At 47.0% G+C, this 15,720-nt stretch overlaps 2 protein-coding genes across 2 annotated transcripts in view; one reads left to right on the forward strand and one right to left on the reverse strand.

Annotated features, from left to right (window-relative positions):
* The window catches only part of THYN1 (thymocyte nuclear protein 1), a 5,511-nt gene extending 2,545 nt beyond the window's left edge, over window positions 1-2,966 (forward strand). Inside the window, exons 3-7 of the mRNA XM_025200027.1 lie at window positions 130-198; window positions 1,015-1,107; window positions 1,695-1,790; window positions 2,443-2,593; window positions 2,725-2,966. Coding sequence (XP_025055812.1) covers window positions 130-198; window positions 1,015-1,107; window positions 1,695-1,790; window positions 2,443-2,593; window positions 2,725-2,771 — 456 coding nt within the window. The 3' untranslated portion in view covers window positions 2,772-2,966. The remainder of the gene's footprint in view (window positions 1-129; window positions 199-1,014; window positions 1,108-1,694; window positions 1,791-2,442; window positions 2,594-2,724) is intronic.
* Window positions 2,967-6,577: 3,611 nt separating this feature from the next.
* VPS26B (VPS26, retromer complex component B) lies at window positions 6,578-13,412 on the reverse strand. The gene is made up of 7 exons (XM_025200017.1): window positions 13,393-13,412; window positions 12,319-12,377; window positions 11,462-11,618; window positions 9,205-9,369; window positions 8,260-8,435; window positions 7,457-7,599; window positions 6,578-6,840 (listed from the first exon to the last, which is right to left on the reverse strand). The coding sequence occupies exons 1-7, from the start codon at window positions 13,410-13,412 to the stop codon at window positions 6,694-6,696; spliced, it is 867 nt and encodes a 288-aa protein (XP_025055802.1). The 3' UTR covers window positions 6,578-6,693.
* Window positions 13,413-15,720: the final 2,308 nt, after the last annotated feature.

A 15,720-nucleotide genomic window follows, 5' to 3' on the forward strand; every position in this document is an offset into this window, starting at 1 on the left:
GCTTTGGGAAGCAAAACCATGATGAGATGCACTAGGAACGTGGGAAGTGTATAGACAATAAGAAAGGCTCTTGCTTGTTGAAACCAAAGAGTTGAAGCTAATGTGCATCTTAATTTTTTTATTGGACAGTTTGGCATTGAAGACTTAAAGGCTGAACCCAACCAGACAGCATGCTGGGACGGGATTAGGAATTACCAGGTAAGGAGTGATGATGAAGTGCCAGATGTGGCCCAGCTTGTAAATACCGTGTCACTAATATATTACTTTAGAAACAAGAACACAAGAAATATTTATTTCTGAAGGATAATTTGTTCCCCCAACCACCTGTTGTTCCTGAAGCCTTCCTTGGTGTGCACATTGTCAGTTGGCGTCTGCTGCTGCACTCTGGGAAGAACGTATGCAGCTAGTCACCTTAAAAACTTCTACTGTCAAGCACATTCAGGCTCTGACAAACTGCCCAACTTCTTCCTCTTCCACTCCCTCCCTGCCCTTAGTCTGGTCTCAGAAACAAGCTTACAGTACAAATAAAACAGCAACACTGCCCTGCCCTTCCTTTTAGATTTCCATGCCAAGTCCCAGCCCACATGACTTCAATGCCTCGTCTCTGCCCAGTTTCCCATTTTGGAACTTTTGTGGGTAGGAAATATCTACATACAGCTTCCCTCCCTGATAAAGCAAGCCAACTTGGCTGCCTGTACCATGACAAGCATCTTCAGAGCTCTGTGCTTCCTTCTGGAGGAAAGCAAACAACTGAGTTCCAACAGATTTCCCCCCCCAGTCACCGTGATGCTGCTCTTTAGTTGTTTTGTTGGTTTTTAAACCTGAACTTGGAGTATGAAGCATGTTGGGTCTTTTAGGAAAGTTTGGATGAGTAACTGAAGCATGAGTAGCCCCTGCCATAACACAAGGTAGTTCTATTCTTCCCGTTTTATTCAGTAGTTAATGGGGACAGTTCCTGGTAACCTGTGTAGGATGCTACAAGTTACAGTGATCTCTTGTTTAACTCTTTGACAGGCACGGAATTTCTTGAGGGATATGAAACTTGGGCAAGAAGCATTTTTCTATCACAGCAACTGCAAAGACCCTGGGATTGTTGGAATTGTCAAGGTAAGAGCCTCTTTTCAATCCCATGCATCCATGAAGGAAAAAAAATATCACAGCTGGACTAATGGAAATACCAGTCTGTTAGCCCTAGTCCCATCACAGTGTTAAAGTAGCCTAACTGGAGATGCGACAAGCCTAGGCATCATCAGTTCATAGACAAGCCCTTCATCTTCCCATAGCAGAGAGCGCTAAATTCTGCTGGTGCTATTGTGCAGTGTTTGTAGCCAAGTCAGAGCCCATCTAGCTCATTAGCTCCATACCGAGCACACTAATCAGGAGAGGAAGAGCAGGGTGCTAGAATCCCTGAGCCCTGGTCCTCTGTTTCTTCAGATGTGCTCCTGCAACACACACTTCTCAGGGGAATCCGTAAAGCAGGGTCAGTTGTGTGTGCTTCCTTAGGCAAAATCTTTAAACCTCTTGCTTAGTTTACCCATGTGGAAATAGATCTATGTTCCAGGTTACTTGGACTTTAGAAGGAGCAGATAAGGGAGGGGTAAAGAAGGGCTTTTTATTGGTCCTTCCTCCCCATTGTGGCAGAAAGGGCATCAGCTTATAGTTTTGTCATACTCATTGTTGGCTATTCATTTTAGATTGTGAAAGAGTTTTATCCTGACCACACTCAGTTTGACAAGAAGGATCCTCACTACGATTCGTCCAGCAACAAAGAGAAACCCAAATGGTCCATGGTAATTATGCGCTGTACTTAGTGACACCCTGCTGGTTTTGAATGCCAGGGCAAGCACAGTGGCCTCTGCTGTGTCAGCTCTGGTGCAGACTTGCACCACCCTTCTCCTATGAGAATTCAGTCCAGTTGTTTGCTGTGCTTTGTACCCCAACCTAAAGGGGGCCAGGATTGGTCTCCTGAAATTCACAGCCTTATCTGGAAACTGGATGGTAAAACTTGGTGTCTGAAAACAAAACATGTAGAGCCTCCATGCTGCGGAGTACAGCGGCTGGAGGAAGCAGATTAAATGGTCTAAAGCAGGGGTAGGCAACCCCTGGCATGGGTCCCAGAGAGCGGCACACGTACCTCAGGGTAGATGGCAGAGAAGGGCCATGCCGTAACAAGGATTAGGCCACTTATGCCTCCCCCACTGTCTGCCCCTGGCACACCAGCATCTGACAAGTTGAGGTTGTGGGTGCTTTTGGCACTCTGCCCTAAAACATTGCTGACCCCTGGTCTATAGTCTACATTAGACAGAACGTCCAGTCTAAAGCCTAGAAAGCTGTAGGGCAGGGTTATCTCAAACTCCACACGAGAAGACTAAATCTAAGCTTGAGGGGTGTTCTCTTCTTCTTTCTTCACTCCCTCACTGCCCATCTCTACCCATACCCCAGGTGGACGTCCAGTTTGTACGGATGACTAAACGCTTCATTCCCCTGTCTGAGCTCAAGGCTCACCACCTGGCACACACAGAGTCAGGAGGTCCGCTAAAGAACATGCTGCTCTTCTCCAGGCATAGGCTCTCCATCCAGCCCCTGACAAAAGGTAAGAACATTTTCTTAACACTGGGGTTATTGATGCAACTCCTTCCTGATGAGAGAGCTCTTGTTTAGTCGCTCACAAGCTGTTTGACTTTCCTTCCCCCCCACCCCCCCCCCCCTTACTGCTTCAGCCAGAGGAATTTGAATTCATCCTGAGCCTTGAGGAGGAGAAGCCACGCTAGGCAGACTGACTGCAGCATGGGGTCCCATCGATGCCAAGATGAATGTGTTCCCTTAACTAGAACGCTCCCTCCCAAATTTATCTTCAGACCCAGGCATGAAGAAAGACTGCCTGGCAAACCAAAGCTTGATATATATGCATAATCACTTATTTTGGTGCACAATGCTTTTTAAATAAAACTTTTTTTAAAGTTGAATGCATCTACTTGTCAGTGGTGGGGACAGACTAGCAACTTTACATCTACAGACAGAGCAGAAGGGCTTGACTTGACTAGTGGTTTTTACTGTTCATGGTGCCAAGATGACATGGCTCCCTCTAGTCTTGGAGAAGACCTTTCTGTGTGCCAGATAGACACTGGCCTTTGCAGAACTTTGTACATCTCAAGTCTGCATTGTTGTGACTTGCAAAATGTATGTCCAAAACTGAACATACAGCTGCACCAGCCACCATGGCTCTGAAATGCCCTTTACATGGCCTAAAGCTGGCTATCTACTTTTCCCATCAGTACTTCTGCTGACACACGTAGAGGCACTCAAAACCACTTTTTCTACCCTGCAAAAAGGTGACAGGTAAGTGATCAGTGTATGGAGAAGTAGAAGAGTTCAGTGCTGCAATACAAATCCAGTCAGACAAACTTGTGCACAGCATTTGAAAGCCCAGGATGGCCTTTTAATCAGAGAGACATAAACCAAATTTTAAAATACAGTCATTGAAAAGACAACGAATTAAGAAACATGTAAACATGGCAGAGGCTTAATTACAAGTTGCACTGCTTGGTTTAGTACCTACACACTCCTTGCCCCCTTCCCCCCCCCAGTGCAAATCTCTATCTGGAAGAGGAACAACCAAAGCACCATCTACCACCTCCCCAGCATGGGATTTGCCTAAACACTGCAGTGGTGCCCCTTCTTCTCTCACTTAACTCCCTCTTCTGTAGTGTCTTGTACTGGCCTTGTATGTTAACATTGCTACTCCTGAGAGGCTTCCAGCTTTGTCCTCAGGAGACAGTATCCTGCATGCCCAGCAAAGTGGGCAAACTGGAAAGCAGGTCAAGTGATCAAATCATAAAAAAGTAAAAACAAACTGGGGGGAGGACTCTGAATTCTGGTCCTACAACTAGGGACACAGGTGAGGGCAAAGGAAAGATAGCAGAAAACACACACTTGGTCCATGCATCTTCCCTGACTAAACCCCTCCAACAGTGATGAGCAAACCCCTCTGAAACTCTCCCTGCTAAACCACCCCTCCTACCTAAAAATATACAATCACAACCTGCAACTTCAGACCAAATTTTCACATTCACCAGCAATTGAGTTTCAACAGTAAGTAAACTGCTCACCTAATCCACAACTTCATCCACTGAGCTCTCTCAGCACAATGCATACTACGACCAAGAGAAGCAAGCAAAAAGAGGACTGTTCTGGGGCTGGGCAAAAGTGAGGTAAAGAGGGAGGGTCAGGATTTTAAGTAGCTTAAATTTAAAATAATTGCTGTGCTTGCCTCAGTCTGCTACCCAGAGTGGCTCCCAAAGGGAGTATCACTTGATCCCAACTCATTATGCATTACCACAGCATGCCTTTATCCCTCCCCAGGGGCAGGAGCTCATTAAATTAGTGTCAGAAGGAATGACAAGTTCCTTGGGTACATGAGTCCCAAAGCATGCTGCTGTCTCCTTTCCTGATGTAATAAGGCAGTTGCCTATACAAGTCTCCATTTCAGGCTGAGAAAAGAGACCATAGTTCCAGCCCACGGCACAGACTTCTCACGTAAAGAGGCAGAGTAAGCCACACACCTTCACTACTACAGAGCAGAACATGGCGTGACACTATAGTTCACAGCAGAGAAGAGGCAATTAGTGTACTCTGCAACAGGGCAGGATTCTCCAGCTAGGTTAAGAACCGTAGTCCTACGCATGATGGATGAGTGAAAAATAACTCACTTTGGCAAGCAGAACACACATGTATCACTGAACTACAGCAGCTTTCTTACTACATAAAGATCTCCCCCTCCCACCCAGATCCCACACTCCCCACAACAGGCACCGTGGCACTGTCTGACAAATTGAGGTTGAAGATGCTTTAACTTCCCAGCAGCAAGAAGAAGGTTCTGTATCCAGCCAGCAGACAGTGGCAGAAGAAATTCTAGATTCAAAACCAAGCCAGGCAGAACCCCAATGAGCTACAAAACTACAGGGGAAGTCATCAGTGCAGATCCCATTTGAGGGAACTAATGTCCCAGAATTTAGTTCAGGTTTTCATGTCCTTCTGCTGGAAGACAGCTATAATACCTGCTTCCTGGAAGGGCATCTCAAAAGGATGGCTATTTTCCAAATGCAGTCAATGAAGTTTAAAAAGCCACTTCAAATTTACAGGAGGACTTAATCTCTGCCACAAACTCTCTCACAATGCAACAGCCCTCCGCACCCCATCCTATTTGAGAGCACGAGGCGACCTCTGACATGATCCTCAGCTAGCAGGCCCAAAAGACTCCCACTCATTCTCATCAGACTTCCATCACTCATCTGTGTGGAAGCGGACACTGACCGCTGATTTGTTGTGACCTAATAGATGTAAAGGCCTCTACTTGAACAATGACATCCACACTTGCTAGGAACAGCAACCCCCAGCCCCACAGTTCAAGGGAGCAGACAGCAAGCCTTTCACGTGCAGGTGTTTAAACTTTGCAACCAGCATCCTCACCCTCCTCCACCCACTGTGAAATCTCCTATTCTCTCAACGTGGAAGAGGTTTTGACCTCAGCAAATCCTAAGGCTGAGCTCAGATAAATAAGTCAAAGGGAGAACTAGATGGGAAATGCTCCCACACAAGCAGCTTCCCAGGCAATGGCACCAATTCCTCAACCACTTGCTCTGCAGCACTTTCCCTTGTACAAATGGAGTTGACTGCACTGCTTCCCATTTCAGCGCACACAGCAGTACACGGAATCTGTAGTACTGTGATCTATCGCAGAAAGCACTTCCCAGGACTTAGATGTCCGAGGTTGGCTGTAATACGAGGACTCAATCACACCCAACAGCCTGAGCTTCCAAAAGAGACAATTCCTACTCTGCTTTTTCAGCAATGAGCAGTTTCCCCCCAATTTACTATTCAGCTGCTGCTAGCTCGCATTCCCTCAGCCGCTGCACTACCCAGCATCCACCACCCGTCAGCTGCCTGGGCATTTCGTGTTTGACCTTCCACACCCCCTCAACAACATGCTGTATCCCAGAGCTCCGAAGAGAGGGACACAACACCTGCTGTGCTCCACAAGGCAACGGCTCTGCTCTAGTCACCAGGCTGATTCAACAATCGTTATATACCCGTTTGCAGCAGAGAGTCCAGGAAAAGCGCGAAGGGGAAGAAAAAACAGGGACCGAAGCAATTTATAGCAGGCTAGGCCTTCAGCTGAAACTGCTTCCTTCCCCAATTGCTCATTCGCACCCTTATTATGCAGCTAAAATGCTGCCACACTCCCTCCTCCTCACCACACCAAGACTCCTAGATGGCAGCAAAATTCCACTCCACGACCAAAACCACATGCACAACACGGAGAAGAAATCCCATTTCCCTTCCACGCTCCCCCTTCCCTACTGCCAGGCTGAAGGGGGTGGGAAGTGGGGGATGGGAGGTTTTGTGGCGAAGAGGAAGCCAGCCAGCCCCACGACTCCTGCACATGTAAAAACAGGTGACCCCAGAGGAATGTAGTCAGTTGGGGAGCACTAGGGTATATTCAACTCTGTGCCGTCATTGCTGTAGCTCACGTTGCCCCCTCCCCCACCCTACCCCCATGGTCCTTTGAAGAAAGGAATTAAGTCAAAAACGGATATTTATTGTCGTAAGTCTCTGAAATATCTTCTTTTCCCCTCACTGCTGCCACTGGCTCCAGAATCTCAGGTTCCGCAGCAGCCTCGTTCCATAGGTCTCTCACTGCCGGCTGTTGTTCTCTGCAGGTTGGCTGGGGGTCCTGGCCTCAGCATGGGAGGACGTCCCTTCAAACCGCTGAGAGGCGATGGCTGCCTGGTGGGACATGCTCTTCCTCACGATGTCTCCTTTCCGCCATAGCACCACCTCCTATGGAGCAGAGATAGCAAAACCTGTTAGGATTGTGGTAGCAATGGTGGCTCTACCCAGGAGCTCCTCAGACTTCCAGAGTGACAGAGCAGTAACTTGCATCTATCCCCAGTAAAGGGCATGTCGTGTGCTGGCATATTCCACTCTTGACCCTCCAAGCTGTGAAAAACTATTACAACTCCTAGGAAGGATCCCTCCCAATGCAGGGGAAGGCCAGATGGCAAAACTCCATGCAGAATAGGCCAGGCATATGAGAAGCAACCACTAGATGCTAGCTGTGTCCTAATATACAAGGCAGCACCATCACAGTTAAGGAGAAGGACAGCAGCACGTGGCACAGAGCAAAGAAACGGTAAGAAGAACTCAGGGAGTTGCCTGTAGTAGGCAGCCCGCCCCATTAGGAGCATTCCTTTAACTGGACACAAACACCTATCTGATCTAGTGTCTTCTAATGCATTCTCCACGCCCACCCTAGGCAGGACAGCTCTAGTGAGTACCACATGGAGCGCTGCCCAAAACCAACCTGTTGTGAGTTTTAAAGAACCTTATCTAGATACTATGTTAAAAATTAGATGCAATCCTGCACCATGATGCAGCATCACTTCTGCCTTCTCACCTGCTGTTTGAAGTAGCGCCTTTCCTCTTCATCTATCAGCACCAGGTTGAGGTAATAACGCACCGAGAACTTCTTATTGATGTCCCTCATAGTTGGTGTCAGCTCATAGCCCGCCAAGAAGAGTCTGATTGGAATGGACTCCCCTGCAGAGGGCACCAGCACAATTAGATCAAACAAGAACTCGTTAACTCTTGCAAGCCTTTCCCTCCTATTCTTCCAAAGTGTACTGCTGCTGATACAGGCCAAATGGCTTCATTCCCAGTGTAGTGGTTTGTGTGCTTAGACCTTAGTAGCATTATACCCCCCCTCCTTAACTGTAAGCCCAGGCACCCATCACCTACAACATTACAGCAGCAGGAAAGAGAGAATGGGATGATGCTTGCTATAGCAAGAGATGTGGTGACTCTGGAATAGAGTTACAAATACACTACAAATTAATACCATCAGCAAGGGCCTGGCACAGGGGACTTGTGGCAACAGGACACCACCTCTCAGCTGCACTTAGATTAGATTTGTGTCAGTAATGGCTCCAAGTCTATCCCTCTACCAATCTGCAAAGAGACTGTCAATCCCAGCCTCTGTGCCTTGGTATCTCACATGTTGCAGATTCATGTTTCTGGTATTTGACAAAGGTGCCTAAGATTCACGAATGTAACAGAAGGCATATTATATAAGAAAATGGGAATTTAGCTGTGGATGCTATGGGATTCCTATTCAGTCCCACATTCCTAGCATTTCAGCAGCTCTGCTCCCTGAAAATTATAGAAGAGGAACAAAAAAGAAGCCCTCTCAACCCTCCAGACCTCTCACAGGGGCTCCATCCATGATCTCATATTTAGCTATTGTGTCATTCTCATGGTAAACGTTTGGTCCAGTCCCTGTTGTCTCTCTCTTGATGATATCGATCTCCATGTGTTTGATCTTGATCCGCACCAGCAGGAAGTAGATTTTTCCTACGATCACATCTTTCAAATGGTACCTGGAAGGGACAAGAAAGAGCACTATGGTCCATCTCACACCTGACATAGCACAGGGCACAGGCTGAAGAGCCAAGATGTGGTCAGATACTGCCACATATCTATACCATCACATCTCCACTCTAAACTTCACGGGGATCTCAAGCACCGAAACCGGGCTGCTCTAACTAACCGGGCTTTCATCCTCCAGTTCCCTTGAGAAACTGGCAAGTATACATGGGATTATCAGAAAAAACAAGATGACAGTTTTGGCTGGATATCCAGAACTTGGCAACAATGAAATCCAAGTCTTCTATATCAGCTATTTAGGTCACTTGCTACTAGCATGATTGATACCCTGCAGGAGAACTCTCAAGAACTGCCTGGGAGGGTTGCAAAAATGTAGCTTAAGAGGGTTAATTCTGACTTTTCTACCAAGTTAACAATGACAGTCCCATATTTAATGGTGTCATCTAGCAAACAGCAGAAGCTGTCTTGGGGGTACCTGAGAATGCTACCTTGCTCAGAAGAACAGGAAGATTATGCCAGAGTAAAAGAAACTGATGTATCAAATCTGCATCCCACATTCAGTATGTAGGGACAGATGGACCCATCTGCACGTCACAAGGCCATGGTAGGTGGGCTGAGATTTGCAGCACATGGGAGGCTAGGAGGAATGACAGGTTCCCCTGACAGCTACATCTGTGCAGATCTTATTGAATTAGCCAGCAGGTTGCACGGCGCCTCACTTTCCAGAGAGCTCTAATCAGCAGGCATCCTCTGGACACTTACTTGGATTTGTTGTACTCAAACTCAATGTGCAGGCAATCCTCAATCCCCACCTCCATCTTGATAGAGGAATTGAGCTCTGGGTAAGTGCTGAGTGTGTGCACAACGATATCCATCTCCTTCACCACATCGTTTAGCCTGCGGCTGACAGTAGCTCGGAGGAAATACCTGCAAGGAAACCCCACACCTGTTAGAGCATGCACAAATGGCAGCAGATGCAGAAATCTGGAAGGAAGCATTAGGATAAGGAAGAGGACAGGGGGTGTCATGTAAGAGCCAATCCCCCATGGTTTAGGGAGAGGTAAAAATCCTTCCTCACCCACCTGACCTAATGTACAATGCTGTACACAGGCCAATTACAGTTAGACCTCATCACTAGAAGGCCGAGCAGAGCTGCCAAGTTATCTCCCCAAAGCATGAGATTTAATCACATTCCTTTCCACCTACATCGCTGTGGTACTGATCATGATGTTATCCAGCCTTTGCATCTGACTCAACAACTATTTTGCATTTACAAGGTATCTTTAAAACCTGTGTCTGAACTAGAATTTGTAATGTGTGAACCACAAAGCATCGCAAGGCATGTGTGTACATCTAGGGCATGCTTAAAATAAGTAGGCCTGATTACAGGACAGTTGAAATGTATTTAGCCGACCCTGTCAGGAGACTGAACTAGCAACATAATATTCATTTTATTGCCAAATAAATTTTTGAGAGCCATGAGAAATTTGGGGTTCTCTTGCCATTTAAACTATAACAGACCTGAATAACGCAATGTCTCATTCAGCTCTGGACACACTACAGAGGGACCATGACAAGTCGTGTTTTGCCACTGAGCCCAATGCACAGCCTCAAGAATTGCGCAACTGCTCAGAAAGCTGTCCCAGGAGGGAGATGAGTTCCATTATCTTTGCCCTAAGTGCTGATAATTTAGCATTCATCCCTGGCCAAATATCAGGCGTGAGCAAAATGAGCCTTCTGCCAGGACCAGCCCTGGCTACAGTGTGCCTGGAAAAAATCAAGTCACTGAAAAGAAAGGAGGTACAGCCAAATTATGGAGAGCAAGAAAGAAGAAGGATGAACAGGGCTTCCCCTGTCATGTATTTGGCCTTTGAATGAGACAACAGATATTTCGATGCAGTATTTAACTTTTCAATATGCCCCTGCCCACGCAGGCTTTAACAACCCAAGACACAACACTATACAGTGATTCCCAAACAGAGAGCAACCCTCTTTCTTGGATCTCTAGAGCATAGTTTAACAACCTTTGCAGCAGGCCATTGGTCACTGTGGTTCCCTTGCTTTACCTGTGACAGGTTAGGGTGTTGGGTCTTTGGTTGTGTGTTGGGGTTGCTTGTTGTTTTGCTAAGAGGTTACACAATGGATCTGTATAGGATGGTATGGGTAGGGATGATCGTGCCTCACGCAGGAGGCTGGACTAGATGACCTACAGAGGGCCCTTCTAGCCCTACTTTTCTATGATTTTACAACTGTATGATGGGCTAAAGATACTCAAGTAAATGACAGCAATTCAGTTTAAAAGAGGCAGGTCAGGGACGCACTGCATAACCCTGTGCTCATTATTTACTAAGTATCGTTTAAAGTAAAATTGCAGAACAGCCCTCTCACTACTTTTCCAGTCACCATGCAGCATTAATTGGAATGACCTGCCTCTTGCAGCTGGATATTGCATTTTACCAATACTTCCTCTAACTGCCTCCCTGCTGGGAAACAGGCTGAGATATTGGAAAGCCTACTTCCTGCAGAAACTTATGGGAAGTCTGGCTAGCAGAGCTATGGTGAACTTCTGCAGGTAACAGAAAACTGTTAAAGAGCAGCTGCATTGCTTAAATTAGGCCCTCACACCCTCCAACACATCTGTATCCAAAAATGAATAATGCAGATGACCCCTTTGAAGTTCTCTGATTTCCCACAGCTTCTAACGTGAGACTGATATCCCATACTCAAAGTCTACCTAATCACACTATCAGAGCAGCCAGCTCTTTACTGGACTTTCAGCTGCCCTTTGCATATTTAAGCCAGACTGTAGTTCTATTTGTGCTCAACCATTTGACCCTCAGCGTCTGAGTCCCCAGACACTCGTACTGCTAAAGTTAACTACTAGCCCCTGTACTTTTAATTAGGGTAAATGCAGTGCCAAGGCTCAAGCTGCAAGTCATGATAGTCTGACGCTGCTTGAAAACTAATGCACAGCAAAAACAAATGGGACAGAGAAATACAACAGTGGTAGGAGACTCACCGTAACTTCACATTCTGCCCAGTGTAAGACTCGTAAGGCTTTTCCACATGCGTGAATTCAAAGTCAAATGTCTGTGACTGAGTGAACTCGCCAGGACGGGCCAGGTCTTTCACCAGAGACACAAATTCATGGTGGTTCCCTCGGTCATAGTAGAGCTCTAGGAAGAAAAGATGCTGGGTTAAGCAGTGCTGCTCAATCCCACATGAGAGGGTCAGCTGCAAGGATGGAACCACAGGGAAAGCTCATAGTTGAAAGGAAACTCTCTGCTGCCAAGTGTCTCCCCAAGCTAGCCCTCACCACTGTTGCAGGAGAAGGTCTCTCAGGAAATCTTGCCCTTTCCATACAAAGGGTCACACTTCATCTTTCCATCTGGGTCAGACACCGTAAGACGAACAAACAAAAGTCTGAGGTAGTGCCACAATAAGAGGCTGCCAGGGGAGGTCACTGGCTTAACCTGACTTTGACAGCCAGGAAAAATAAATAAGGACCTAAACGAATTGTACTTGCCCTTTGGTTCCACAGGTTTCTGCCTCGTCTCTTCCTCCTAGTGCTAGCACCTCAGTGAAGAGGGTCCAGGCTCCAGGGGTCTTTTCTGGTTCTACCACTGGTTTGCAGCATTACCTGCACACCTCCCCATGTTCATGCCTGTTCTCTCATCTGACAAAGACACCTATCCACCTCACTAATTTTAGTCAGCTAGCGCATGAAAGAAAGTCTTGAGGATCCTCCGAAAGGATCATTATTCAGCAATTGCAAGATGGAGAATCTGGCAGCTCACGAGCTGATGTAAACTATGCAGCCTGCAAGCAGGAGAACAGAACAGGCTGGCGTCAAAAACAGAAGGCTTGTGAACATACCATTCTCATGAAAGCAGGCAGAGAGGATGAAGGTGGGAGTAAAGATGCCCCTGATCTCTCTACAGCTTTACCTGTCCTTGGACACTAAAACAAACCAGCTTTACAGTGATGAGATCGAACTGTAATCAGCATACCCAGATGGCCTGCAAACAAAGGACCCAACACAGCACCTGCTGCCATCCCCTCTAAGCCTTTCCTGCAGGGTCTCACAGTCAAGGCTGAGGCACTGCAATTCTAACCACAATGAAACAACAAGGCCTTTCCAGGAACGGAAATCCGAGTGAAAGAGAAGGGCTAGGAGGCTTCCATCTGTCACTGCTCATTCCTGACAACAAAGGTTAAAACACTTGCGAGTGCAAAGGTGGCTCTGTTAGCTTCAGAAAAAAGGAAAAAAAACCCACTGACTCTGCACTCTGCCAGCATTTAGCACAAGACTCTGCAGAGTAAAGCTCAGCTAACGGTTTTTGCCAGCCACTGATTCTATCATGGATGTATTTATGGCTAGGATGATATTAGGGGAACGCAGTCCCAAACTACCTTCAAGAGACATAAGCAAATACTCTCCTGTTCCCTCCCCTTCCCTAGGACAGCTCTGACCAAGTAGAGCCCTATTTTAACATGGAAACAGCCTAAAAATATCTACAGTCCCACTATATTATATTCCATCTAGAGCTTAGTTGACAGGAAGTTATGGTGCAACCCAGAACTTACACTCAGCTCCATGCTGTACAAAAGAGCAAATGCAACCCTCCACTTGTTTTTGTACGTGAAGTATGACCCTTGGTGCCGTAATCACAGCTCTTTGATTGGCAAAGCTCAGACCACCTTATTAAGCTAAAAGCATGACTAAGTCAGGATTTTCAATTAGCCTCTTACCAAGGTCAGCCCTAAGGCTGACCCTTGCTAACAGAAGACCTGCAGGGTGGTCTTGGAGTTCAACTGAACCAAGATTTGGGAAACCTGGGCTCAGCTGCTTGCTCTGCTATACCGCGGGCCTTTGGACAAGTCACTGATTCTCTCTGTGCCTCATTTTCCTTTCTGTAAATTACAGGATAACGCTCCCTCTTTCCCAACCTTTTGTCTATCTTATACATCTTTGCCTGGGAACACCTCTTACTTGTCTGTGCAGCATCCAGTACAATGAAGCCCTCATTTTGGCTAGGGCCACTGGGTATAAGTGAAGGGCAAATAAACAAAAGTAGAGTTGCTTCTCTCCACTAATGCACTTCCATCGCGAAAGGAGGCTGCTTGGTAAGGTGCTGGAAACACGTGCGACATACAAAGAGAAACAGATCATCTTACCATGCAAGGAAAGGCAACAACGGAATTCAAATGGGGAAAAAAAACCATGCTGCCAGTATACTAAGCTCCCAGTAACAGCTGAAAAGGGTCTGAAATTGACACTTGACAGACTTTAAACGAGGAACTGAGGTTCTTTCATATTTGAGATGACATTAGCACTTCAAACAATAGAATAAGCTGCAATCTGAGCTGTTCACCAAAGCCAGAATATTGCATTCCAATTTCTTTTTAAGACTTTCAACATTTTTGTGATGATCACAGGACAGTTACTGCACAAAGACTGACATCTAAAACCACAGCTGCACCCGCATGCAGCAGGAAGAAAACCAGACCTGGATATCAACCAGAGAACCAGATACAGGGCTCCCAGATTCCCACCTCTGCCACAGAGATCCTCTTTGAGCCTAAGTAAGTCACATTGCTTCTCTTTGCCTCAGTGTCCCTCTTGGGAAAACAGGTTAATACTCACCTACCTCACACGGTTGAGGGATCTTAAAATAGATTCAAAGGATACAGCATGAGACATTTTAAGATGGAAGTTGCTAAAGAAGTGCAGTTAATTACTTCAGCCTCGAAGCTAGAGTTTGGGGGTTTCTTATGACCAAAAGCAACCCAAACTTCCAATGTGGTCATGAAAGTTCTCTTTATACCACTAACGGGCATCATTTATGGAGACCTTCCTGAATTCAGTACACCGTGCAAGAAAACCAGTACTCAAAAATGCTCTGTAACTATTAAGTTCATTTCACAAATGAGGAAACAGATCAGTGAAGTGAGCAGCCCAAGGCTACATAGTGCATAAGTTGCAAAGCAGAAGTCCAGCGATGCTCATTTTAATTACAGCCCTCCAGCTAGAGATTAGAAACAGTTTCTTTTAATGGACCTGCTTATATACAGCTTTCTGCATGTTCCCTGTACATCTCACAAAGAGCATCGCAGCATTAAGGGGAGACAGAGGACTGGCAAACATGGGGTGGGCATGTGGGAAAGTCATCAGTTCACTCCGATTACAAAGTGGTGCTTTCAGTCTCGGGCTAAACATGCTGGTTGCAATAAAACGAAGCAGGGCAGCTCACGTTCGTTTCCAGCGTTAATTCAGAACTGGATGGATCACGTATCCATGGTCTGGCACATGCTTTTTATTCCTTCATGACTGACACTATTCATGCAGCACCTTAAAGGCTTATCAATGCTTTAAACTCCATCGAGTCTGCCAAAGGCTTATTTCTCTACAGCAGTCAAATGGCGAGTGTGGCACCAACCATACCAGCATGGAAAACACTTCGTAAAACATCCACACCGTGCCAAGTCACTGAATTCAAACTGAAACCACAACAATAATTCAGATGATTGAATGACTGTGTAAAGATAAACGCACTCCACAATCCAAAGAGAAACACGGCGGCTGGAACTGCAGGCTTAAGAAAGGGGATCTCCAAGAGCCATCTAGCTTCCAGCGTGCAGCTAGCAATTGGAAACGCACACGCCACAAGACGCCCTGTTGCCCTCCGCATAACCGCTGCGTCCCAACACAGCCAGGCCCGTCCCTGCCACGAGCACAGGAAATGCAAACAGGCATCTAGGAGCGGGGTAAAAGGGCAGGGGAATGAAGAAGGGCCCAGTTGGTAGCACCGAAGGGACGCGACTACCAGGAGGGTACGGATGAAGGGTGCAAATCTGATGGCCCTCAAGTCACCGCACAAGTGAGAACAAGATGACAAAGAACAAGACGACAAAGAACAAGACTGGAAGATGCTTGAAGGCATCTCCCGGCTGCCGGCAAACCCTCCCGACCGGGCAGGGGATTCGGAGGGCCCGCAGCGAGCTAGCACCGACGCCGGGGATCCTACTCCGCTTTCCCTCGCAGGTGTTTGTGCCTGGGAAGCAGGTCTCATCGCGCTGCGCAGCACAGGAGGGGCAGGCTCTGCGGCCCCAAGGGCAAGGACCGCTGGGGGGCAGCCCAAGGAGAAGCTGTGAGTCCCCCGTCCCACCCCCCCGTGCACTTTGCCTCTTAGGCAGGACAACAGCAAAAGCAAGGCCTCCCCCCACAGGGAAGGGGTGAGAGCAGGGCCTCACCCCACCCCCTGCTCACCACCCCCA

The sequence above is a fragment of the Alligator sinensis genome, unplaced genomic scaffold (assembly GCF_000455745.1).
Source record: "Alligator sinensis unplaced genomic scaffold, ASM45574v1 scaffold278_1, whole genome shotgun sequence".
In the NCBI taxonomy this organism is placed as follows: Eukaryota; Metazoa; Chordata; order Crocodylia; family Alligatoridae; genus Alligator; species Alligator sinensis.